The following is a 24,145-nucleotide window of genomic DNA, read 5'->3' on the forward strand; positions in this document are numbered from 1 at the left end:
ATCTATAAGATGGTGTATTTTTTGAAGAAACTCTTATCATATCTATATCTTTTATAGATTTTTTTATATATATGTTATTTGTAGTAAATATTTGCATCAATTGAAATATGATGTGTATTTCATTATTTTTTTAATATTCTTCTTTTACAAGGATTCTAAAATCCAAAATCTTTAAACTAACTAAGTTTAAATTTGGAACATGGAATCATCTTCAAAAAAAAGTTGACTGCATTTATTTTAAAGGAGCTCGCAATAATTGACCTGTATATGGGTGTACACAAGACTTTATGGTTAAGATTGCTTCTATTGTATTACATAATAATTATAATTCCAAAAAATCATTGCTCTCAAATTCAAAAAACAACTGAATGTGCTGTTTAGAAGACTATTCTCCATAGAATCAAAGAATTCGTAAAAGAATCGTAATGCTTTTCCTTTTAATTACAATATTTTTTTTACTAATTTATGCAACAAACAACACTACATAGAAACAAAAGTTAAAGATCTGCCATATTGCAAATCGCCACCTCCATCGATTACAGTAGTAAAATTTACATGATAAAATCCAAAAAAGAACAACAACAAAAATGGTATAATGTGAGAACACCATAGCTTAGGGGTTTAGGATTTCAGTGCAAAGGCACAGCTCCTATGCAGACGAAGCTCGAGGTTCGTGGTGGTGTTTGGGAGGAAAAGCTGTTGAGACTCAGAGATGGCGTTGCAGAGCACGGGAGAAGCCATGGCTTGGACTGCGAGGATGCAGGAAGAGCGAGCGAGAAGAGTTGTTCAGTCCATGGCAGTCTCCAGGGCATGGCGTTGTAGGCAGGGAGAGTAGGTACAGGTTCGGTTTTCGATACCTCCGCAATGCGTTGTGGGGCCCAGGGAGACGCTATTGAAGCATTCCATGGCGCGCCCGTTGAGTTGGTGTCTTTTGCGGCGATACCTACTCGGATGGGTGAGAGGATTTAGGTAGGAGTCACTTTTTCTGGGGTTTTGGCAGCGCGAGCGCGGTGGATTCATTTCGAGCTGCGTTGCAATTAGCAATGAGTCAGTTCGTGGGGGTGATTCATATGTGTCCTCAGTGGGTTGCGCGATCAGTTGAGTCGTGCCGACAGCCAGGACGGGAATTGGGCCTCGATGTGCTCTCAAATTTTGCAAAATCGGAGTAGCGAATTGGGTTCCGGGTAGCTGTTTATCCTTCTCAGGTATGAGGTCTTGTAAATCCCCTTGGAGTGCACTGGCGTGCCTCGTCTGGGTTTGACTTGGCATGCGGATTCTGGATGCAAAGTTTGCTTCGTGAAGAGTTCAGGGGATTTTGGTCCTTGCCACTTGATGTGCAGGCTGGTGGTAGTTGGGGCTCGTCTGCTACTCTTTTCTGGAATAAGTGGGACGAGGGTCACGAGTTTGCAAATTTTTCAAACTGAAGTTAGGACAATTGGGACCTCGTGAATGGATGTCTCGGTGATAGAACTGTCAGGAAAGATCTAGTCTTGCCTTGAATTCGGAAGGGCATTTTACCCGCTGTCATTTGCTTCACACTATCATCCCTACACGAGCATTAAGTAGGTATCTGAGTTCTGAGCTACAACTTTATTTGTGGATGTCGGATCCCCCGATGCTTTCTTGGCCGCATCTATCATGTATTATAAAAATTTATGACTTGCACATTCCGCTGTCTGTTGTCAAAGAAGAACTTGAATTTTAGAGACATTACTATCTCTACCGATTAGGTTAGATACATTTCCATTCCAAGATGCCTGCATGTAGTGTTTTTTTAGTCAGGACCACGAGCTAATTTCTTGCACTTGCTTCTGGAAAGACCTGTAATTTCTTTGAGTTTCGCAACCTGATGATGTATGTTATGGTTAATTTATTTCTATTTCATCTATTATAGGCTGCCGATGGGAGATACTTTCAGCATGGGAAAATCTACATCTCCGTACAATGGCATGTTCCCTTCACATATTTCTCCTGTACGGAAGAGGGACCGGTACTACTGGCCTATCTTTACCCTCGCAGCTGTTGTGGCAAATGTCATTATTTTCATTATCGTTATGTATGACAACAATTGCCCAGCGAACATCATACCCCCGGACAGATGTGTGTTGGGCTCGTTTAGAAGGATGTCATTTCAGCCATGGAATCAGAACCCTTTACTGGGACCTTCATCTGCAACCCTCCAAAGAATGGGCGGCCTGATGACATTTCTTGTTGTAGACCAACAACAAGGGTGGCGGCTGATGTCGTGTGTATGGCTTCATGCTGGAGTATTCCACCTCGTCATTAACATGACCGCCCTCCTGATATTTGGTATCCAACTTGAGAAAGAGTTCGGCATCATCAGAGTTGGTCTGCTGTATCTTATTTCTGGCCTTGGTGGCGGTTTACTCAGCACTTTGTTCAACTCTCACGCTATCTCTGTCGGCGCGTCGGGGGCCCTCTTCGGCCTCGCTGGAGCAACACTTGCGGAGCTCATCACCAATTGGTCACACTTCCATAACCGGTGCTCTTTGACTTGGCAGCTCATCATTGTGGCAGCCGTGAATTTTTCGATTGGCCTTATGCCTCGTGTAGACAATTTTGCACACATTGGAGGCTTCATTACTGGGCTTCTGTTAGGGTTTGTTTTATTGATGAAGGAGCAATACGGCTACGTCTGGCAGCGTGACCTTGTTGACCCCAACATAGAGCGCCCTATGAAACGCCGATTTAAGGTCTACCAGATTGTCCTCTTCGTCGCATCCATTCTCCTTTTGATAACTGGTTTTATTGCGGGTTTTATCGCGCTCTACAACAATGTTGACATCAACGAAATATGCAGATGGTGTCGACGCATCAACTGTGTCCCCAGCCCTCGCTGGAGCTGCAACAGTACTTCAGGGTAGATTTGCTTTGAAGGTGCGGAAAGCTGTGGACTCTTAATTCTACTCGCAATCATGTTAGGGAGGGCTTTGGCAATTCTGACAGGGCTGGTCGTCTTTTCCCGTCGCATTGTTATCTGGAATAGTCACGTCGACGAAGAGGCACTAGAGAGTTGCAATTGGACGTACTGCTCGATCACACCATTTTCTAGACATGCGATTTGTGACTGTCTTGCGATGGAAGAGGTGAACGTTCATTCTCAGAGGGTGAGCACTTGAAGCATCCTTCATATCATTTAAAATGTGGAGAACAGACAGGAAGGGACCGTTGACTCCCTTCGGTGAGACTGGCAAAGCAAAGACTTGTTCTTCTGCGGGCTGCTTCTCAATGACAGTCAACTGTTTCTAGTCCCTGATAGTGTTCGCATGAGAAGCTGACAACGATTTTATCTGCTCAAAACGTTCGAAGCACAATTGTTACAAAGCGGGATCCTTGAATGATATACGGTTGACACGGCCCTGAAGGGTCTGTTGCCTCGAGTGGGAGTAATGGTCTTGACTGAAATGTTGGAACCAATTCTAGATCAGCAGAAGAGATCTTTTCTGCGTAAACAACTGCATAGTTATTATTAATGCCAGGTTTCGATTATCAACTTTATTCTGTTTTTGACGTGACCTCTCATGAGAATAGTTGGCAACGTAATGTGCTTTTTGTCCCAGCTGCATTGAGTTACTTGTTAGCATGAAGATAGTCAAAGAATGTCCTGAACTCTAAATCTTGATTCTTTCGAAGCGTGCAAGATGTTAAATTTGAAGGTAGGGGTTGGTGGAAGTAGGCCACACCCACCAACAAATTTTTTCATCATCCTAACTCCAAGCCGCTCTATTTTCTTTCCTAGTTGCAAGTTGTAGTCTGAGAAATGACTCCTTGAGCTACTTTCATAGACATCTTCCAATCAGCATATGAGTTAAAACTAACCTTGAGAACCCTTGAAACTGCTTCCACTGACGATTTTCTTGTAAGCTTTTAATGAAATCGAGAATAGAATCTCTCGAAAACTGAAAAAGCAACTCACTAAGGTGCTTCCATAGGTATCCTCCTTGCTAGGTTCAATACAAAATCAGCATCCAAGTACTGGTTACACGTGCCTTGTCTTCGTATATACACAGCTTATACCCCCCCAGAAAACGCACTCAATTTGGTGCCCTCGTTGGATTGCGAGTCCTGGCACCGACATGCCAGCCCAGGTGCTCCCCATTGTCTTCCAGGAGCTGCAAGAAGGAAGAAAGGTGAGTTTTTGTTGTTGTTGATGCTGCAGGCATTTTTCTATTTTCTGTCTTTCCCTACATGTTCATCATCAAAAGAAGGCTTGAGGTGGGGATTGGCCTACTTTGATTGTAGAAACATGCAGTGACTGGCTATGCAGACCAGCACACTTGTAGCATGGTGATAATTACCTATCTTTCATCATCTTAAAATGCAATTCTCTACAAAACAAAACTACAATTTTAGATTATCATCTTGAATGTTAGTATTTTAATGTGTTTATATATATATATATATATATATATGAACTTTAAAAAAATGAAATCAAATTAAACATGTAATAATTCAAATTTTTAGTCCCAAAAGTATAAAAATTAATCATTTTATTTTGAATGTTTAACTTATTCCATACAGCATATCAAAAATAGTTTACACATCACCCTATATCTCTTTGTGAATGTGTTACATATTTCAAAGAATTTTTCTTTTTCTAATACGTACTGATATAATTTATTGGACTTAATAAACTAAATATATGTGTACAAATTTATTTAATTTTTTCGACATGAAAAGAATTCATATCAGAAACATTTCAACTTAAGTAAGTTTTCTAAGTTACTGCTCTAATATTTGTATAAACATAACATATTACAATTAAATTTGGTTAACATTTGAAGATTCATAACTCCTCTCTAAACAAGCAAAAAGTATAGAATAAAGGCATTCAGTAAAGAATGTTCATTATTGAACAATGGTTATTGAAAAAAATAGAGTTCACATCCATGTGGATCACTTAATTTTTATATTTTACAAAAAATGATTAAACAACTTAAAATCCATATTCTGTTTCAAATACAGAAATTTTTAAATAGGATTTATTCATTTTTTTAATCCAACTGAAGATGGTATTTGCTTCACAATAAAAGTTCTAAAAAACATATTTTAAGAATATAATTGAATTTCAAAAAAAAAATTAATGCAAAAAACATCTTAATACAAACGCAATAGGAGGCATAAAAATATATTATTATCCAATTGGGTTTCTGTAAAACGAGGAAATGATTGCAAATTTTCACACGATGAGAAGAGGAATGCCAACACTAATTGGGGATAAGGTGGAAAGATGGCAGCAGTTAGAAACATGATCAGTTTGATGGGCCAATTAAAAAGCTGATCTTGATGACCACAAAGTTGTTTTTGAACAGGCTAGTATCTATTTTGAAGGATTTGAGCGAAGGATCTGAACTAGGAGCTACAAAGTATGAACTGTAAGAAGCTCATAGGACCTAAACGTATTGAAAATGAGCAGGTTATACATTGGAAGTTGCCACGGAGTACATTTGGGCAAAGTTTATTCCAGACACACACTTGGAGATTGGAAATTCCAGGGATGCTAGTTGTTATGGTTAGCAACTGGATCTGCCAATTCAAATAATAAATTAGAATTCGGAATTTGGTAGTAGGAAGGTGGATACAACAAATCCCTTTGGTTCTTACTCGGATGATGTTGTTAGTTCATAAGTCAATTACTTCAGATGAGTCTAGGATGAGGTTAGGAAAATTATAGAGGTCAATTTGAACAAGTAATAAATCAATAGATAAAGTATTTAAATAGATGTAATATTTAGATGAAATCATCAAATGTGATGTATTTTATGGATGGAAAATTGAGATGACATCCATTACATTAATTGGATGAATGTATGTTGGATAAATGTAGATTGGATGGATGTATGACCTTTGGTTAATTCATAAATTAATAATTTAAATTGGACTAAAATACACAATAATTAATTTTAGAAAATTAGTTTATATTAATTTATGTATGAGAGTTTTAACACATCCAATTGAATGCACTTAATTTTCCTTACATTTTGGTGCATTTGTAAAGAGTGAAATGGTTCTAATCTTGGTTGGAAGACTTGTGAGTTTTGCATTGTTTGTAGGATTTTGAATTGATATTGCTTGAGCCTAGAGTGAGGAGATCAAGTCAAGATTTAGCTTCCATTCAAGTAAGTAACTTATCTTAACTCTTCTATCAAGTATTTAAATGTAGGTGATTAAAAGAATGGCTAATAGGCAAGAGCAAGTGGACATAATAGTTAGAAAAAGAAGTAGATGAGATAAACCACATAATCTTCCTAATAAGACAAGGATCTAAGAATTAAGTAAGGAGATATTCTACTATTAATCTAATTTAGTATTTAGTATAATAACATTTTAAAATCAAGACTTATTAGCCCTGAGTTAAAAAATTGAATCTTAAATTTTTTATTATATAGGAAGAGAATTTTTAGTATCAAAGTAAATTCTTTATTAATAAGTGACATGTTGATTAAAAATGCATCCAAGTGAGTTCTTCTTTAAGAAGGTGTGAAATTGCATGAAAAACATTTTTTTGTATTGTAAAACTTTGTTATTAACTATTTTAGTGGATAATTTCCTAACTTCACAATTGTGAAGGAAGAGTCAATTGCTGTGACTCTTTGCAATTGCTGTGATAAAATTTTCTTTACAATAGATTGATTAGAGTTATTTTTACATAAGATTTTTTTGTAGGATATTAAGTGGAAGAATAGCCTTCTTTAGGACAATTATTATGCCAACATTCTTTGGATTAAATTCTTTTCTTTTTTTTGTTTCTTTATTGGAAGATGTATTTTTTAAAGTAATTTTCAAGTTGAAGTAAGCATAACTCCATTGAGAATATAAATTAATTATTAATTAGGTCCTTTAGAGGTGCTAAATACATCATTCTATTATATCACACCAACCTAAGCAATCTCCACTAGTAGAAAATTCTAAAAAATAATTAAAAAAAACAACCTCTAAACCTAAAAAATCTTCTTTCAAATAAAAGAAATATTAGAAAAATCTTAGAAGAATGTCCTACATACCTAATTGTTGCAAAACAAAATAGCCAAGGCAATAGAAAAAATTGATAAGAAGACTAGAAAGATGTTAAAGAAGGAAGATCATTAGATCTTTAGTTTTATACCAATCAAAATGTTCAAAATATAGGAAAATCTTAAGAACCACCACATGCTTCTATTAGAATTTACTTTCAATTAATAAGACATTATATATTACTTTTAGAAGTAAGAATACTATCCACTCTTCCAAAGATTACATATCCTTAGGAAAAAAATAGATAGAAGGAAGATATAAAAATAATGTCTTCTAAAGTCAATAAAGGTTTGAAGATAAACTTGGTCAACAAATCAAGATGGTACAAGAGTAAATGACTATATTAATTAAAATACCAAAACTCCAATCAAGCACCACCATCTATAGAATCAAATAAATATTCTTTAAGATTATGGTGTATTCAACATAGCGAATCAAGTCATATTAATCAATTTTGCTTAATTTTTCATATGCATCAATAAAACTATAGAAGATAATAACCTTATATTCTTTTACATAAGAAGTAAGCTAATGTATGATCCAAATAATAACAACAAGCCTATAAAAATTTTAACCGAGGTTTTAGAGATTAATCAAAATAAAGACATAAAATATACTACTTTTGTGGAAAGAAACACTCACTTGGCAATTGTTGGGTGAATAATTTTTTAAAAAGAAATGATATTATTTCAATTAAATAATTTTAATATTTATATAAATTAGATTTCTTATAGTTTATAAGTTTTTTTATTTTAAATACCACCAAATTATTATTAATTTTTATATTTAAGTACGAAATTTTCATTGTAGATAGCAAACATTGCTTTGCTGGAGCAAGGATATTAATTTAAAGATGTAGGATTATAAGTTAAGATAGAATATGTGTATTTTTAAACAATTCAAGTAGAATTTTTGGAATATATTATTTTACATAATATTCTAAATATAGATTATAAATATATAAAAATTAATATTGATTTGATGTTTTTATGATTGCAAAATATTTTCAATGTTTATTATAATTTATAAATTTTTCTTAGATATTTATTAAGAATTTATCTAAAGTTTTTATATTTAAGTAGTTGTTTTCCAAATACAAACTTTTGTAGAATAAAGTCAATAGAATAAAATTTATGATTTTAAAATATTGAATCTATAAGTCTAATATTTTATCATTATGATTTATAGAAGTTATTCTTTTTAGAAACACATATATTATAATTTATTTTGTTTTTTTTAAAATAAAAGCTGAAATTAATTATATAAAAAGTTAATTATACATAGAAAATTGTGGCTTTAACAACTCCTTATATATATATATATATATATATATATATACATCTATAAATATTATAATTTGAAGAGGCTTAAATATTTTATGCCTATATGTATTTTAAATTTGTATTTAGTATCACACATTGTCTTAAAAAATAATGAAGATGGTTTAAATATTGTATATAATCAATAAAAAAATATCTTTTTTTAATCAAGAGCAAATAAATCTTTTAATTATGATGTTAAACATAGTAATGTTTAGTTATAGTGCAACCAACTTATAGAAGAAAACATATCCAAATTTTACTTAAAACTAATTTTACATACACTTATACTCAATCAAAAGCCACAGATATTTTATCTTTAAAGATAATAATTTAGAATGAGAAATTAACCTATTATTAAAGTTGAACCACTTTCAAATTCAATAATCATACATAATAATACTAAGTCCCAAAAGATTATTGCTCAAAATTTTAAAAATTCAAAGATGTTCAATCCCAAGGAGGATGTCTGTTATATCTCTATTATTTTAATAAAACCAATTGCACATACCAAAATTTCCTGTTAATCGGAATAATGCAAAACTGTTATAAGTCCTTGGAAACAATGGAAATAGGACAGTGTTCAGGTCATCAGCAACTATATTGTCTATATACATTCTCAAGTTCGGTTCGGCAAAAACCCTGACGGTAAAGCAGGAAAATGGAAACAGAATTGTCATATGAATGACACTTCTGTGATGAAGGGGTGTAATCTAAATAAAAACACAGCTGATCTCACAACCTTCCACAAAAAAAAAAAAAAAAAAAAAAGAAAAAAGGATTCTACTAGCATTGCGAACTGCCAAAAACCCAGACCACATGAAGTTATTTTGGTGCGGATGGTACTCGTCCAACACCCTGGTCATGTAGCAACCTTGCACCATGCACTTTGTCTCATACAAACACTGATTCTCCAATGAATACCGACCCGGTCTGTCTGCAGTCCATGATATATTTAAATGCAATGCATAGTTCCCTCCTGCCAACTTTTCGTAGTCTCCACTTCACGAAAGACTGCTTGCAGATGCAGGCACACCTTCAATTGCGCAATAATTCCATGCTACAATTACGAGACGTGGCCCTTCCCTTGGACCCAGCTCATTTTTACAGGAACCATATTGCACAACGTCTAGCACACAGGAATAAGTTCACACAGCCCCGGGGGAGGATTCTGATCATTGGAATCATCATCGTGTTCACTGTTACCTTTGTGGTCTGCATCCACCTCCTCCACCTGTGCCATCTCCTCCTCTTCGTCCTCTTCCTGAACCTCCTTACTCTTCTCGGATCCCACACCAGGGCTGCACAGCATATCCAGCAATGCGCTTGCGGCGAGCATCTCATCTTGCGTTGAAACCAATGGCCTGGACCAGTGCAGGGGTTGTGAGATGTCTAAACCCGGTGGTGCAGCTTTTTTCTTTGAATTCTTCATGGTCGACTTTTCATGCGATGTGTTAACCTCATGAGACGCTTGTCCTGAGCTAGGAATTTTCTTATCTTTCTCTCCTCCAGAATGACTCCGCATGATGTCTCTGTACTAGCAACCTGCATGTTAAAAGCACTGACCGTAAGTTTGACAACCTGAAGTACCTAGTTGATATGCGCCCACCAGTTCTGCTCATCCTGCAGACACAAATCTACATTTTTTGGTTTATTTACTCAGAACCATGAGAAAAGAGAACAAAAAGCTAGTGCTCTTTAAGATACGAGCGTTGAAGAGATTATGCTGTCTCTGACTCACAAGAAAACTGATCGTTCACAGCTTCGCCAAGACTTCGATTTCTTTCGTTTCTCCAAGATATTGGATACTGAAGTGAAACACAATTCGCACAAGAGGATATCTCAAGCGAAAATCGACAAGAAGTTTCTATATTTGCCCAAGGAATTGGGGATGATACAACCTCCTTTTTCAAGATACAAGTTCCTAGATAGCCATCTATTTCATCTGCACTTTGATCTATTTCATCTGCACTACACAAACCGGGGCGAGGGATGCATTGCTTACCTCGGCCAGCTATGCAGCGAGCACGATGGGAGAGGACGGCGTGCCTGGTCTCACTTCCAAACCCTTCAACACAATGGTGGAATCCCAGCGCCGCTATTCTACTTCACCAGCCCGGATTGCGGGACTTGAAGCCTCCATCACGTCCCGTCAGTCATCCGCACCGTCCAGCGAGGCATGACATCAGTTGGGTCGCAGGGAGATGGTGAGGACTACCGAGGCAAATTTGGGTGAAGGGGCGTTGGATCCAGGCACAGAGCTGGACGACGAGGGTCGAATCCATGTCCGGAAACCATGTCTTCAGAGGTCGCCGCCGCGACCAGGGCCTCGAAGTGGACCTCGTCGCGGCGCTGCGAGGTGGCGACGGGTTCAGTCCTAAGCGCGCCGTGAGGAACCATTGGAACGGCGTTCTTGTCATGGGGTTCACGCGTTCCCAGTCTGAGACTGTGTTTCAGGAGTGGAACTTCATGCACAACACGCAGATATATATATATATATATATATATATATATCATTCTGAATGATAGTGAGAAAATTCTGTACAATAAAATTAATTTTGGAAATTATTTGTGTGTGTGTGTGTGTGTGTGTGTTTTTTTTTTTTTTTTTTTTTTTAAGTAAATTAAGAAGAAATAAATCATTACAAGATATCTAATTTATTGAGGATTTTTTTTAACCACAAAAAATCTAAAATAATAATATTAAGAAATACTATGCTTTATTATTTTCTAAAATTACTTTTTATGGTAAAATTTTATAAATTATATTTCTAGAAGATAAGGATTGGCCATCTATGACTCCAACAATTATTTATTGTAAAATAAATAACTATTACAAGTATTCTAAATATAAAATAATCAAATCAATATCTACAAAAGAGGATATCACAACTTGTCAAAATGTATCTTATATTTTACATACTTTGACAATGTTCTAATCTAATGTAATACAAATATATTTATCATGAGTTTGTACACAATGACATAAATCAAGTTGGAATATATGTGCAGATACAGTGTTTTATATTTTGAGGAATCAAATAATACATACTTGTTATATAAAATTATGTATACTCAATTTTGTCATCAAATAAATTAAATGAAAGAATTTTAACATATGAAGATAATAATATACATGCAAATTTCTAAAAAAAATCTTTCATAATATATATATATATATATCATACAATTATAATGACAATGATACAATCATTGCATGTGATATAAAATTAAACTATTAAATCTATTTTATTTTCTGATTAGTAATATTGATAAATTTTAACTTTCATTTTTTTTTTCTTTTTTTTTTCTATTAATTTCTAACACATATTTGTTTTTGCTGCATTAATAAATCTTCTATAATCAGATATCATTTCTGTATGATGCACAGAATCATTATTCCAATGTTTGAGTAATTTTTATTAGTGTTTGGATTCTGCAACATTTGCAAGATAAGCACCGTTGGATGTATTTTTTAACCTTCAAATTTTTTAGATTTAAAGTTGATTTTTTTTACTTTTTTGATTTCAAAATTACTCAATATTTAAAGTGCATTTTAAAAAAAGAAAACAAAGCTTCCAAAATAATCATAAACAGAAATATTTACATTTTCACGATACATTATTGAACTTCAAAGATTTAAAACAAATATTGATTGCTCTGTAAATGTTACAATAAATAAATATGGTTTGCATACAGTCAGAAAGATCACAAATCATGAGAAATTGTTCAAAATCGTAAATCGTAAATCCAAACTCCGCAGAAACATCAAAAGCTGTGAAGGAGAAATTTCAATGATCACCTCATAGAACTTGGTAACATGAAGTCAACTATTCTTATTAATAGGTTAAAAAGATCATGAAATTACAACTACAAAATGTACATGGCTATGAAACTGATTAATGTCGAAGCTCATTGTTACTAAAGAAATCCGTAGCAACACACCTGGAAGTTGATGAAAGTTCGAGGTAAAAGTGCTGGAGCAATGAATGACTCCAATTCTGGACTTAACCTCACCAAGCCTTGCCTGAAATACATCTATCCAATAAATTTTATCACAAATTTCATCTTTTTGAGTACAATTGGTTTGACTAACTGGCAGCTCACACACAATAACCGCCTGCAAGGATTCCAAAAGCTGGTACAGCCTGGCTTAATATTAAGATTGATAAGGTGATACAGTAAAACAATTACGAAAACAATGATGAAATATTGAACAAGTAGTAAATTACAGAATGTACCTCTACTTTTTGGATAACGATGATTCGTGGACCAACCATTGCAAACTTGGCTACGACGTTAAAAGTTGCACCCTCGTTCTTCTACATAGAAGAGTGATGAAATACTAACTCGATCAACTAAAGCCGTTGACAGAGAAATTCACACTAAGCTCCATCAGTGTTTGCATTACACGGACAGCTATAGAAACCAAGGTAAAACTGAAAACAGTACGTACAAAATATTGGGTTACATCTTCAACCTAACTGAGAAATATCAAACTATAATTAGCAGAGCACATCACTTTGATGGAATGCCTCTGTAGGATTAGTATCGATTAGAATCAGTAAACTAGCAAAAGTAGAGAAGAAACACAGAAGACACGTAAAAAGAGAGGAAAAAAACCACAAGTAGATCACAAACCTGTAAAAGTCCTGACACACTCCAGCGCACAATGTTCTCTACTGTCCCACCATCTGTTCTCCCTTGGCAATCAAAGCACTGGTACAACTGTCCAACCTGCTCCATGAAAAACTTTTATTTGGCCTCTCAGGGTGGAAGGTTGCCCCAACGTAAATCGAATTCAAATACGATGTTATAAAACGTCGTTAATCTATGGTTCCAGAGACACATAGCACGTCACAAAGGTGATCATGCACTTCCATCCTAGCCTCAACCGAGGCAACATTGTGGAAAGATCTCACAAGTTTTCACAAAACACAAGGTTCCACACACCGAGAAAAGATGAGAACACAAAGATGCGGAAAAGAGCAACGTGTTTCACCTGCAGCAGAGGGAATTGATCAGCAGCTTGTATGAGCGATACGATTTCAGAGGCAGTTGTATACTGGAGTAACCAAGTCCCGTGCAGTTGGTCCAGCACTAACGGTGTTCCCGCGTTGTACTTCTCCACACCCATCTGGCTTTCCCATCCAGATTGGCCTGTACCATGAGATACCAATAAAGCACATCTAACGACTTCACAAAACTAAACCCTTGCAAAATACTGCAATATGGTAGTACTAAACTACAAAGGCGCTCCCAATATGCCGATTGATAGCAGGTAACATTCTCCCGGACTCTTCGTGGGTTGCTCATATCTAACTTCTTGGTCCACGTACGGTGCTAAGACAGCACGAATAAGATTTAACATCATAGTAGAGGTTAAGAAAATAATGTACCATGGCGTCTTCTACTGCGGCACGCTGCTCTGTCGTGACCTGTGCACCCCTTTTAGTGTCCATCACTGCTCGAAGGAGATCCATCTTAACCTTCTCCACCTCCTGCATCCTATCCTGATCTATCTGAACTTCCTGCTGGCCTGAAATTTGCAAGGACACTCCATAGAATGACATTAGCTGCAAGAATTTTTTGACAACACACACTACGAAAAGACGTGGGATTGAATGTATCCTAAATAAGATTAACGACATGTACTTGTAGATGAATTGAATTCTGATATTAGAAGAGACGAGAACCCAAAATCTACATCAGGGAAGGGAACCAGGACATGTCAACAGAAAATTATCCCAAGTATCCCTCAACGAATTCCTTGCGAAACATACCACTGACCCAAACTTTCACAATGACACACCACACAATGTTTTACAAATTCAGGAGACGGTCACCAGGACAGCAGAGAATTTATTCCTACAGTACATTCACCGCATCCATGGTCATCAAGCTAACAACATATTTGCAAGACATGAAAGAAGGGAAGGGACCCAGAAACAAACGTCGTAACACGAATCTGTACCTTCGCGATTGCCCCCGCAGCATCAAAACCCCTCGATCGCTGTGCCTTCCTGGTTTTACGCCCATTCCCAGTGCTATCTACGGGAAACCCACCTCCTTTTCGCAACGCCAGTGCCAATCTTGCGCCTCCACGACTCGGCACCACCTCACCACTGAATGCATTGCAATACTTTTCCCCAGAAACTGAAGCACACTGGTGCCGAGGCCCCAAAGAAGGCGGCGCCCGCATGGCTGCAGACATGCTCGGCATGAAGATTAAAACAGAGCAAGGCTCGCTTGTCGAATATAAATTTCTGAGCTCGAGCAGTGCAAACTTTCTTTGGGTTAATGATGGATGAATGGATGAATGGATGGATGACGGGATTGACGGATGGATGACGGGATTGACGGGTGGATGACGGGATTGACGGATGGATGACGGGATTGACGGATGGATGACGGGATTGACGGATGGATGACGGGATTGACGGATGGATGACGGGATTGACGGATGGATGACGGGATTGACGGATGGATGACGGGATTGACGGATGGATGACGGGATTGACGGATGGATGACGGGATTGATGGGTGGATAGTGGGGTTGATAGATTAATGATGGGATGAATGAACGAACGGATGGATGGGTTGTGGATTTTAGGATAGCAACAAACCATAAATTTACACTAGCTGATGATTGTGTGAAAACTTATTACACTGAAAGAGACTTATTCTAAGATCTAATAATCAATTGCTGAACTTCAATGAAATTCTTTCTGCTATTATGAAATACAAGCATACCATGACCTCTACATTAGACTGAGAATAAAAACGTTTTTCTTAATTCAAAATATATATTACATCAAAAATTGAATTGTGTATAGGTCTACTAAATACATTCAGATGATTAGATTTATGAAAATACTATTCTTTACGAAATATTTCACAAACATCTGATTGATTAATATAAAAATCATAGTCTATTGTTAAATCTATATTATTGTTTGATAAAAATATATTTTCTACAAATAGGATGTAACTAAAAGTAGGATTTATTTTTATGTATTTTAAGTTGTATTTTAAGTTGTATTTTACTTATACTAAAAGCATATGGTGATTTGGTTTGGTTTTATTTTTATATATATATATATATATATATATATACATACATACATGCTACTAAGTTTTATATCTATGTCTAGAAAAAATTGAGATTAATTTTTATAAGTTGATTTTATTTAGGATGTTATTTTATAAAAATTATCAAGATTTTTTTATTTATTAAATAAATTATGTCATATTATTATTTTTTAAAATTATTAAAAAAATCATTGATGATTTTAATTCATAAGATAATTTTCTTTTAATTTAATTTTTTCTAATTATAAAAAGTTATACATCTATACATATTTAGATGTTAAATGATCTAAGTTGTATACATTGCATGATTACATTAAATGCACGTTGTAGTACTTTAAAGCATTAAATGGCTATATGATCAAAATTTATGATAAAATATTTTTATAATATTACAATATTGATAATATAGAAAATAATTTAAAATTTTATATTCAAGCTTATTTTTAATAATATTATTTGGTTTCAATATTTTAATATTTTTAATAATAATATTTTTATAAAAAAATAAATCTTTATGAGTATATGTGAATCATCAAATCAACTCATTAGTGGTTTTGAGATAAAAAGATGCATTTATAGTACTTAAAACCACAATATATGGTGAGTAGTGTAGAAATCCTTAAACAAATAGAAAATTAGAATGTTAGTTGTAGAAATAGGAACTTAGTAAGTCTTGGAGGTAATTATTTTAATTAATTTAGTATTTTTTATTTATTATTGAGTATCAAGGATTATTTATTGAGATCAATATTTATATTGGCCTTATATCTATATGTATTACTTATATAAAAATTCATAAATATTAGTTAGTAGTTAGAAGAAGCATGAAAAAGAACCTCATGTCTTTTTTTAGTTATGTAAAAAGAAAGATTTATAATAGATTTAAATTAATTTTATTACTATAAAAATTTATCAAGGAAAAAAATTGATTCAAATTGATTTTAAAATTATGAAAAAATTATAGAAATTTTTAGAACTTATTTAGAATTTATTTTTAAAAAATTAGGAATTTTTAGAGCAATTTCCAAGACTTTGGTAAAAATGAGTTTTACCACTTTGGAAGCCATTATGAAGAAATGGAGTAAGATTTGAAGGCCATTCAAAGTTTCAAGGCTAATTGGATGTTTTTAAATACCATGTTGAAGTCAAAAATGCAAAATTATTGGTTTTATTAGTAGAAAATAGGATGACCAACAGCTAGTATAGTCTTAGTAAGAAGGGAGGTGCACAAGTCTCATATTTAAGTAATTATGTATGTTCATGATAATATCTTCTTCTCTTCTAGGAACAAGTTCTATATGTAATAATGATGGCATCTTGATTCTTTATTTTTGTTATGATAGATGTTATTAATAAAAAATAAAAATCTTCCTCGTTACATTTGTAAGATTCTTTATTGCTTATCATATGTATTCACTAAAATCATATCCATGCAAATGTATAAGATCTTCCAATCTTTTTTAGTACCACCTTGAATCTAAGACTTTTTTACCTCAAATTCTTGATTATTATCAACTTCTAAAAGGTGAAGTGATATTTGTCTTTTTTTTAGTATATTTTCTATCTTGTATGATTTATGAAGAAATAAATAAAACATATGATGGATATTTATAGAATCCAATAAATATAACCAATGTGCAACTAGATTGATTAATTTACGAATAAAAAATGGTCTAAATTTATAATAATTGAGCTTATCATAAGAACAATTAGTCTTAATATTACGACAAAGTAATCATACTTTATTACCAACAAGAAATTGAGGTTGTTCCTTACAATAGATATAAATGTTGATCTTTTTTTTGTTTTTGAGCTTCTGTCAAGGACAAAGACTCGATGAGGGAAAATATACACCAAAAGGCTATCTTGATATAATAAGTCAAAATATAAACAAGTAGGTATATTAAAAGGAAACTGGAATGGCTATTGCTACAAGACAAGAAACTAAAGACTCTTGAACCTGGACTAGAAGCAAGAAAGGAGTTGACAAGAGTGAAGAAGCCTTCACTCTTGTCTCTATATATACTATCTAACTAGGGGCTATGTGGCGACGTTCTATAGGACCTCCAATATGTGTTGACTTTGTAGGACACATGCCTTGACTTACAAGGCAAGTTTTTCTACGTGTGGGCCACATAGTTAGCTTGATCTTCAAGCTAACAACATGTGTGGCACATGGCCAACTTGTTGACCACGTTTCTAATCCAAAAAGTCAATTAAAGACACCTATGAAGTCAAAGCAGTGTCTAGGAAGTTTTTAGGAAGCTTCTATATTAAATATTATAGAATTAACTTACTTTTATCTACTTTTACTTACTTCTACCTATTTCTATATGTAATTATTAGCTTACATGATTATGGCCGTGACATTACCCCCCCTTCTAGAGACGAGTTCCACGAGGAGCGGTCATCATATGTTGAGGAAATCTATGATGCGACGAATTGTATTCGCCACATACTTTGATCTCTGTTTTCTTCGAAGATGATTGATAGGACCTCTCAACTATCGGTAGTGTCCCATACCAGGGCGGGAAGACCACCCAGTTATTTGATCATTATTGAGGCCTTCATAACTTCCTTCGAATAGAATATTCGGAACACCATCAGGAGTTGTTCCTACCTCTAGCAAAATCACCAAACATCGGGAGTTCCTTCCCAAATCGTGATACCAAACGCGTTGTATCTCACCATCTGTTCGAGGAAGTACATGTCGTTCTTGAAGATCTTCATCTCGATTGCGTCGTCTTGAAGGTTGTGACAATCGTAATGTCTTGTCCGGCAGGTCAGCAAACGAAGGTTCTTAAGTTGAATCCGCTGGTTGTTGGCTCTCCATCTAATTAGCGTCACAAATGTAAAGAAGTTACAAACAAGGATAGGAAATTGAATGTTATCTTGCCTCAATCTTGTCTCTTTTATAAGAGAGATTTTCATCTTGATTTTGATGGATGTCGTTGATGAAAAACTTTGACTTTAGTTGATGCATTTGCTAGATTCCTGGATGGCTCCCATGTGCGTTCACTAATATCATATCCACGCCAATGAACAAGATATTCCAGCTTATTTCGGCGCCGCCTTGAGTCTAATATCTCTTTCACCTCAAATTCTTCATTATTATCTACTTCTATAGGAGGCGATGGCATTTGTCTTCTTCCTTGTATATCCACTGTCTTATATGGTTCAAGAAGAGATACGTGGAATACAGGATGGATCTTCATTGACTCCGGTAGATGTAACCGATATGCAACTGGGTTGATCTGTTCAGAAACATAAAAGGGGCCAAGCCTACGATAGTCCAACTTATCACAAGGTCGAGTAGTCTTGATATTGCGACGAAGTAGCCATACCTTATCACCCACGTTGATTTGTGGTTGCTCTTTACGATATAGATCTGCGTTTATCTTTTGTCGTTCTTAAGCTTCCTTCAATTGTGTCTTCATTATTGCATGTAACTCTGACAACCGATTTGCTATATCTTTTGCTGCAGGATTATCAACTTTTGAAAAATCAAAAGTATCAAGTCGTGGATGATAGCCATAATTGGCAAAGAAAGGTGTTTGTTGCGTGGAAGAATGTACCGTATTATTATAAGCAAACTCTGCCAATGGCAGAAGGGTTGTCCAATCATCTTGTTGGTAGTTAATAGTACACCTTAAACATTGCTCCAAGACTTGGTTTACGCGCTCTGTTTGTCCATCAGTTTGAGGATGGAAAGCCGAAGATAGCTTTATGTCCACTTTTAAAATCTTGAAAAAGGTCCTCCAAAATCTTGACACAAATTGAGTTCCCCTATCCGATATGATATCTTTAGGTAATCCATGATAGCGATAGATATTATCAATGAAAAGCTTAGCTGTTTCTTCACCTGTGATAGATTTTGTACATGGCACAAAATGTGCCATCTTGGTGAAACGATCTACTATCACAAATATAGAATCATAAGATCTTGAGCTTGGAAGATCTGTGATGAAATCCATAGAAACAGAAGACCATGGTTGTTCTGGTATAGGTAATGGCTGAAGAAGTCCATAAGGTCGATGACGAGGAATTTTTGATCTTGAACAAATATCACATGATTGTACAAAGTCTTTGACTGACTTCCACATTTGTGGCCACCAAAAATCTCTTGATATGAGTTCCAAAGTCTTATTATATCCAAAGTGCCCTGCTGCTGGAAAGTCATGACGTGCTTGAAGAACACGTAAACGTGCTTCTCATTCTGGAACATATAGGCGTCCTTCAAAATATAATAGATTATTCTTGAACTCAAACTTAGAAGGATCATGAGACTTGGAAGAATTATTCTCGATATGATAAACAAGAGGGTCTGAGGACATACTGGACTGGATTTGCTTGAGAAAAGTTGAATCAACAGTCAATGTTGATTTCAATGCTCGGAGATGAAATTGCTCCTGTTTCAAGAGGACCGTTCTTTGTTGCTCAAAAGCTGCATCTCCTTCTTTTGGTACAAAATAAGAACGTCTAGATAGGGCATCGGATAAACCTTGTTGTTTTCCTGGTCGATAAGTGATAATGAATTGGAATCTTGACAAAGACATACTCCAACGAGCTTGACGACGATTCAACACGGGTGCTGACATGAAATACTCGAGGTTCTTGTGATCTGTATACACAGTGACTGGACTAGAAGCGCCTTCTAGATAATGACGCCATTCTTGAAAGGAATCCACGATCGCAAGAAGTTCTTTATCGTGGATCTCATAATTGATCTCGGCTGCTGAGAATTTTCTTGAATGAAAAGCTATCGGATGAATTTTGTCATCTGTTCCCATTTGTGATAAAATTGCACCCAAGGCAAAATCTGATGCATCTGTTTCCATAAAAAATGCCTTGGAAAAGTCAACACGATATAAGACTGGTGCAGAGACAAACGATGTCTTCAAGGCTTCAAATGCTGCTTCCGCTTCTTGATTCCATTGAAATTTATCTTTACTAGTCAAGCGTGTAAGTGGAGCTGCAACTCGTGAGAAATCTTCGATGAAGATCCGATAGTAATTGGTAAATCCCAAGAAACATTGGACATCTCTTACCGTCCTTGGAATCTTCCAATCCATAATTGTTTGGACTTTCTTAGAATCCATCATGAGACCATCATTTGAAATGATGTATCCTAAAAAGTCAACTTGAGTAGTGTGAAATACACACTTTTCCATCTTGGCGTACAATCCTGCATCTCTAAGTTTTTGTAATACTTGACGAACATGTATTTCATGTTCTTCGACGTTCTTAGAATAGATCAGGATATCGTCTAGATAGCAGACGACAAAATTATCTAAGAATTCACGAAATACATCATTCATGAGATGTTGAAAAGCAGCTGGTGCATTCGTGAGTCCAAAGGGCATGACATTATATTCGAAATGTCCATACCTGGTTCGAAACGCAGTCTTCCATTCATCTCCTTCTTTGATCCGTACTAGATTATATGCTCCTCTTAGATCTATTTTTGTATAGATCTTAGCTTGATTCAACTGGTCAAGGAGTCCTGATATCAAAGGTAATGGATACCTGTTCTTGATTGTGATCTTGTTGAGTCCTCGATAATCAACACACATTCTTAAAGATCCATCTTTTTTCTTTACGAATAGAATTGGAGCTCCTGCTGGAGATTTTGAATGGCGTATGAAATTCTTTGCTAAATTCTCGTCAATATATGTCTTGAGTTCAGCCATCTCATCTTGCGATAAACTGTAAATTGGTCCAAATGGTGGCTGAGTTCCTTCCTTGAGGTCGATTGAACAATCATATGGACGATGCTCAGGAAGAATATCTGCATTCTTTTTCTCAAAAACGTCTTGATACTCCAGATATTGACTTGGAATGTCACTTGAAGTCTTTACGTTTTCAGAAATAGGTGCAGCATAAATAGCAAAAGTTGATCCTTCTTTTGCTGCGTGTATAAATGCTTTTGCACCTATCAGTACGGGTTTTACTGTACTAGACTTATAATTTTTTACTTGGTTCGTAGAACTATTAATAACGCTTTTGGAAAAGTCAAGTTTATGCGAATTCCAATCTATTCGAGGGTTATATTTTTCTAGCCAGGATAAACCTAAAATAACTGGATTGGACGGGGATTTAATTATGTTAAAAGCTATGTAGCTATCATGACTGTCTATTGTTACTTTTATAGGATGCGTTTCATGAGTGACATCTCCAGAAGACAAGGGACGACTATCTATGACTTCTACATGTATTGGTTTAGGTTTCTGTACAAAGGGTATTTTATGACTTTTAACAAATTGTTCATCTAAAAAACATGCTGAGGCTCCCGAATCTAATAAAGCAGAGGCTTTGTAATTCTTAGGTCCTAAATATAAGTCTATTATAAAACAAGGAGAGGGTTCTGAGGAGAGGATAGGACCTTCATTAGGAATTGTACAAGGTTCCAGCTGCACGGTCCCTATTGTAGCTGGACGAATCCGTTTTCTGACATGTTGTCTTCTTTGACCGTCGTACCCCTCATTTTATAGTTGCGTCGTTTCTTTGGACAATGTTGAGCAGTGTGCTTAGGTTCTCCGCAATATAAACATAATCCTTCTTGACGACGACGAATCTTCTCTTGCTCAGTTAGAGGTTTAAAACGTACCGCGTCAATTTGCATGTCTTCTACTTTCGAATGTACGTTTGGCAAAGATGTTGATGTTGCCATTGAGTAATAACGTTGAGGTTCCCCTGAATGATTCTCAGATCGAAATTCAAAAAGTCGATTATTACATTTTACCGCAAAATCGATTGCTTGACTCAAAGTTTGAGGATCAGGTAAGTTGAGCATCAATTTCTTTACTTCGTATTGCAATCCATAAAAAAATTGACTAATGAGTGCAGCATCATCCCACTTGATGTCAATTGCAAGTTGTCAAAATTGTGAAGCATATACTGTTACTGAGCGATTTTCTTGTCGCAGAATTCGGATCTTATTTGTTGCAACACGAGTTGCATCGTGTTCACCATACATAGATCGAAACTCTGCCAAAAAAGCTTCTAAATTGTCCAATATTGGATTTCGTTGTTCAAGAAAAGACGAAAACCACGATAATGCAGAACCAGAAAGTAGAGTGCCAATAAACCTGACTTGTGATCCTGGAGTTGGATAGCTTTGCGGTTGAAGTTCAATTGCCAATTGTACTTGATTGATGAACCCTCGAAACTTTGATCTCGTACCATCAAATTTCTCAAGTAAGGCAATTCTTGGTTCTCTAGTACTTATAGGGTGTTGTACAATTGGAGAAGGAACGTGATTTGTTGTAGATGTTGAAGCAGCTCCGATCATCTCTATATCTCCACTTTCTGCTATTCTTGTTCTTTCCTGTGTTGGTGAATTGAGTTGATGCATCGCAAGCATTAACTCCCTCATTTGCTCTTGCATTTGTGCCATTGCACTCTTCATTTCAACAAGCTCTGCCATAATGACACTAAGAAGAAAAATTTGTTTGATATTGCTCAAGACAAAAGAAAAGAAAGACTTGATAACAAAGAAGATACTAAGAACAATATCAGTTTAGAAGTGGGTAATCCGCAAACTTCTAATACGCTTATGTCTTGTCAAGAGAAAGGGGTAATCCACTCTTACTCAAGAAAAAACAAAGCTCTGATATTGTAAGTGTACTCTTGTCAATCTGTCAAGGACAAAGACTCGATGAGGGAAAATATACACAAAAAGGCTATCTCGATATAATAAGTCAAAATATAAACAAGTAGGTATATTAAAAGGAAACTGGAATGGCTATTGCCACAAGACAAGAAACTAAAGACTCTTGAACCTGGACTAGAAGCAAGAAAGGAGTTGACAAGAGTGAAGAAGCCTTCACTCTTGTCTCTATATATACTATCTAACTAGGGGCTACGTGGCGATGTTCTATAGGACCTCCAATATATGTTGACTTTGTAGGACACATGCCTTGACTTACAAGGCAAGTTTTTCTACGTGTGGGCCACATAGTTAGCTTGATCTTCAAGCTAACAACATGTGTGGCACATGGCCAACTTGTTGACCACGTTTCTAATCCAAAAAGTCAATTAAAGACACCTATGAAGTCAAAGCAGCATCTAAGAAGTTTCTAGGAAGCTTCTATATTAAATATTATAGAATTAACTTACTTTTATCTACTTTTACTTACTTCTACCTATTTCTATATGTAATTATTAGCTTACATGATTATGGCCGTGACAGCTTCATGTAATTATGACTTCATTGTTGCATGTAGCTCTAATAAATGATTTATAAAATCTTTTGCTATAAGATTATTAACTTTTGAAAAGTTAAAAATATTAAAATGTGGATGATATTTATAATTAATAAAAAAAAAATTATTGAGTAGAAGAATACATTGAATTATTATTAAAACAATTATTGATGGCAAAAAAATTGTCTAATCATCTTGATGGTATTTAATAATACATCTCAAATTCTTTTTTCAAACTTGAGTCACTTATTTTGTTTGTCTATTAGTTTAGGAATAAAAGGTCAAAGATAGTTTTATATCTAGTTTTATTATCTTAAAAAAGATTCTTTAAAATCTTAATACAAATTACATCTTTTTATTTAATATAATATTATTGATTATGTAATTGGAGTACTAAGTGATTGAATTATATGAGGAGTTATTAGAAGATTATGATTGTTGTTTATTAAGAGTTGTGTGTATTTTGGACAAAAGAAGTTGGTGATTATGGAAATT

At 35.1% G+C, this 24,145-nt stretch overlaps 2 protein-coding genes across 8 annotated transcripts; one reads left to right on the top strand and one right to left on the bottom strand.

Moving 5' to 3' along the window:
* The first annotated feature begins 683 nt into the window (after positions 1-683).
* On the top strand, positions 684-3,519 carry LOC112293391 (RHOMBOID-like protein 2). 3 transcript variants are annotated; one of them, XM_024542716.3, is made up of 2 exons: positions 684-1,205; positions 1,895-3,519. In XM_024542716.3, exon 2 carries the CDS (start codon positions 1,902-1,904, stop codon positions 2,883-2,885), a length of 984 nt encoding a protein of 327 aa, XP_024398484.1. In that variant the 5' UTR covers positions 684-1,205; positions 1,895-1,901; the 3' UTR covers positions 2,886-3,519. The 3 variants fall into 3 exon arrangements, with proteins under 3 accessions (XP_024398484.1, XP_090101106.1, XP_073396400.1); XM_090244980.1 differs by lacking the exon at positions 684-1,205 and adding an exon at positions 1,212-1,566; XM_073540299.2 differs by lacking the exon at positions 684-1,205 and adding an exon at positions 1,212-1,562.
* Positions 3,520-12,170: 8,651 nt separating this feature from the next.
* LOC112295476 (putative plastid-lipid-associated protein 10, chloroplastic) lies at positions 12,171-14,589 on the bottom strand. 5 transcript variants are annotated; one of them, XR_002973653.3, is made up of 6 exons: positions 14,329-14,589; positions 13,754-13,893; positions 13,357-13,491; positions 12,996-13,091; positions 12,596-12,712; positions 12,171-12,381 (listed from the first exon to the last, which is right to left on the bottom strand). XR_002973653.3 is itself a non-coding variant. In XM_024547143.2 (6 exons), the coding sequence occupies exons 2-6, from the start codon at positions 13,859-13,861 to the stop codon at positions 12,211-12,213; spliced, it is 591 nt and encodes a 196-aa protein (XP_024402911.1). In that variant the 5' UTR covers positions 13,862-13,893; positions 14,329-14,589; the 3' UTR covers positions 12,171-12,210. The 5 variants fall into 5 exon arrangements, 3 of the variants coding, with proteins under 3 accessions (XP_024402911.1, XP_024402920.1, XP_024402929.1); XR_002973655.3 differs by having other exon boundaries at positions 12,171-12,392; XM_024547143.2 differs by having other exon boundaries at positions 12,596-12,676.
* Positions 14,590-24,145: the final 9,556 nt, after the last annotated feature.

This window comes from Physcomitrium patens, chromosome 2, assembly GCF_059467195.1.
Source record: "Physcomitrium patens ecotype Gransden chromosome 2, ASM5946719v1, whole genome shotgun sequence".
In the NCBI taxonomy this organism is placed as follows: domain Eukaryota; kingdom Viridiplantae; phylum Streptophyta; class Bryopsida; order Funariales; family Funariaceae; genus Physcomitrium; species Physcomitrium patens.

Excerpts from the sequence above, each read along its gene's own strand:
- LOC112293391 (XM_024542716.3), top strand. The coding sequence starts at position 1,902 with ATGGGAGATACTTTCAGCATGGGAAAATCTACATCTCCGTACAATGGC.
- LOC112295476 (XM_024547143.2), bottom strand. The coding sequence starts at position 13,861 with ATGCAGGAGGTGGAGAAGGTTAAGATGGATCTCCTTCGAGCAGTGATG. Across the intron at positions 12,677-12,995 it reads GTGTGTCAGGACTTTTACAG|AAGAACGAGGGTGCAACTTT; the intron begins GTTTGTGATCTA and ends TCTTCTATGTAG. Across the intron at positions 12,382-12,595 it reads TCGTTATCCAAAAAGTAGAG|GCAAGGCTTGGTGAGGTTAA; the intron begins GTACATTCTGTA and ends GATGTATTTCAG.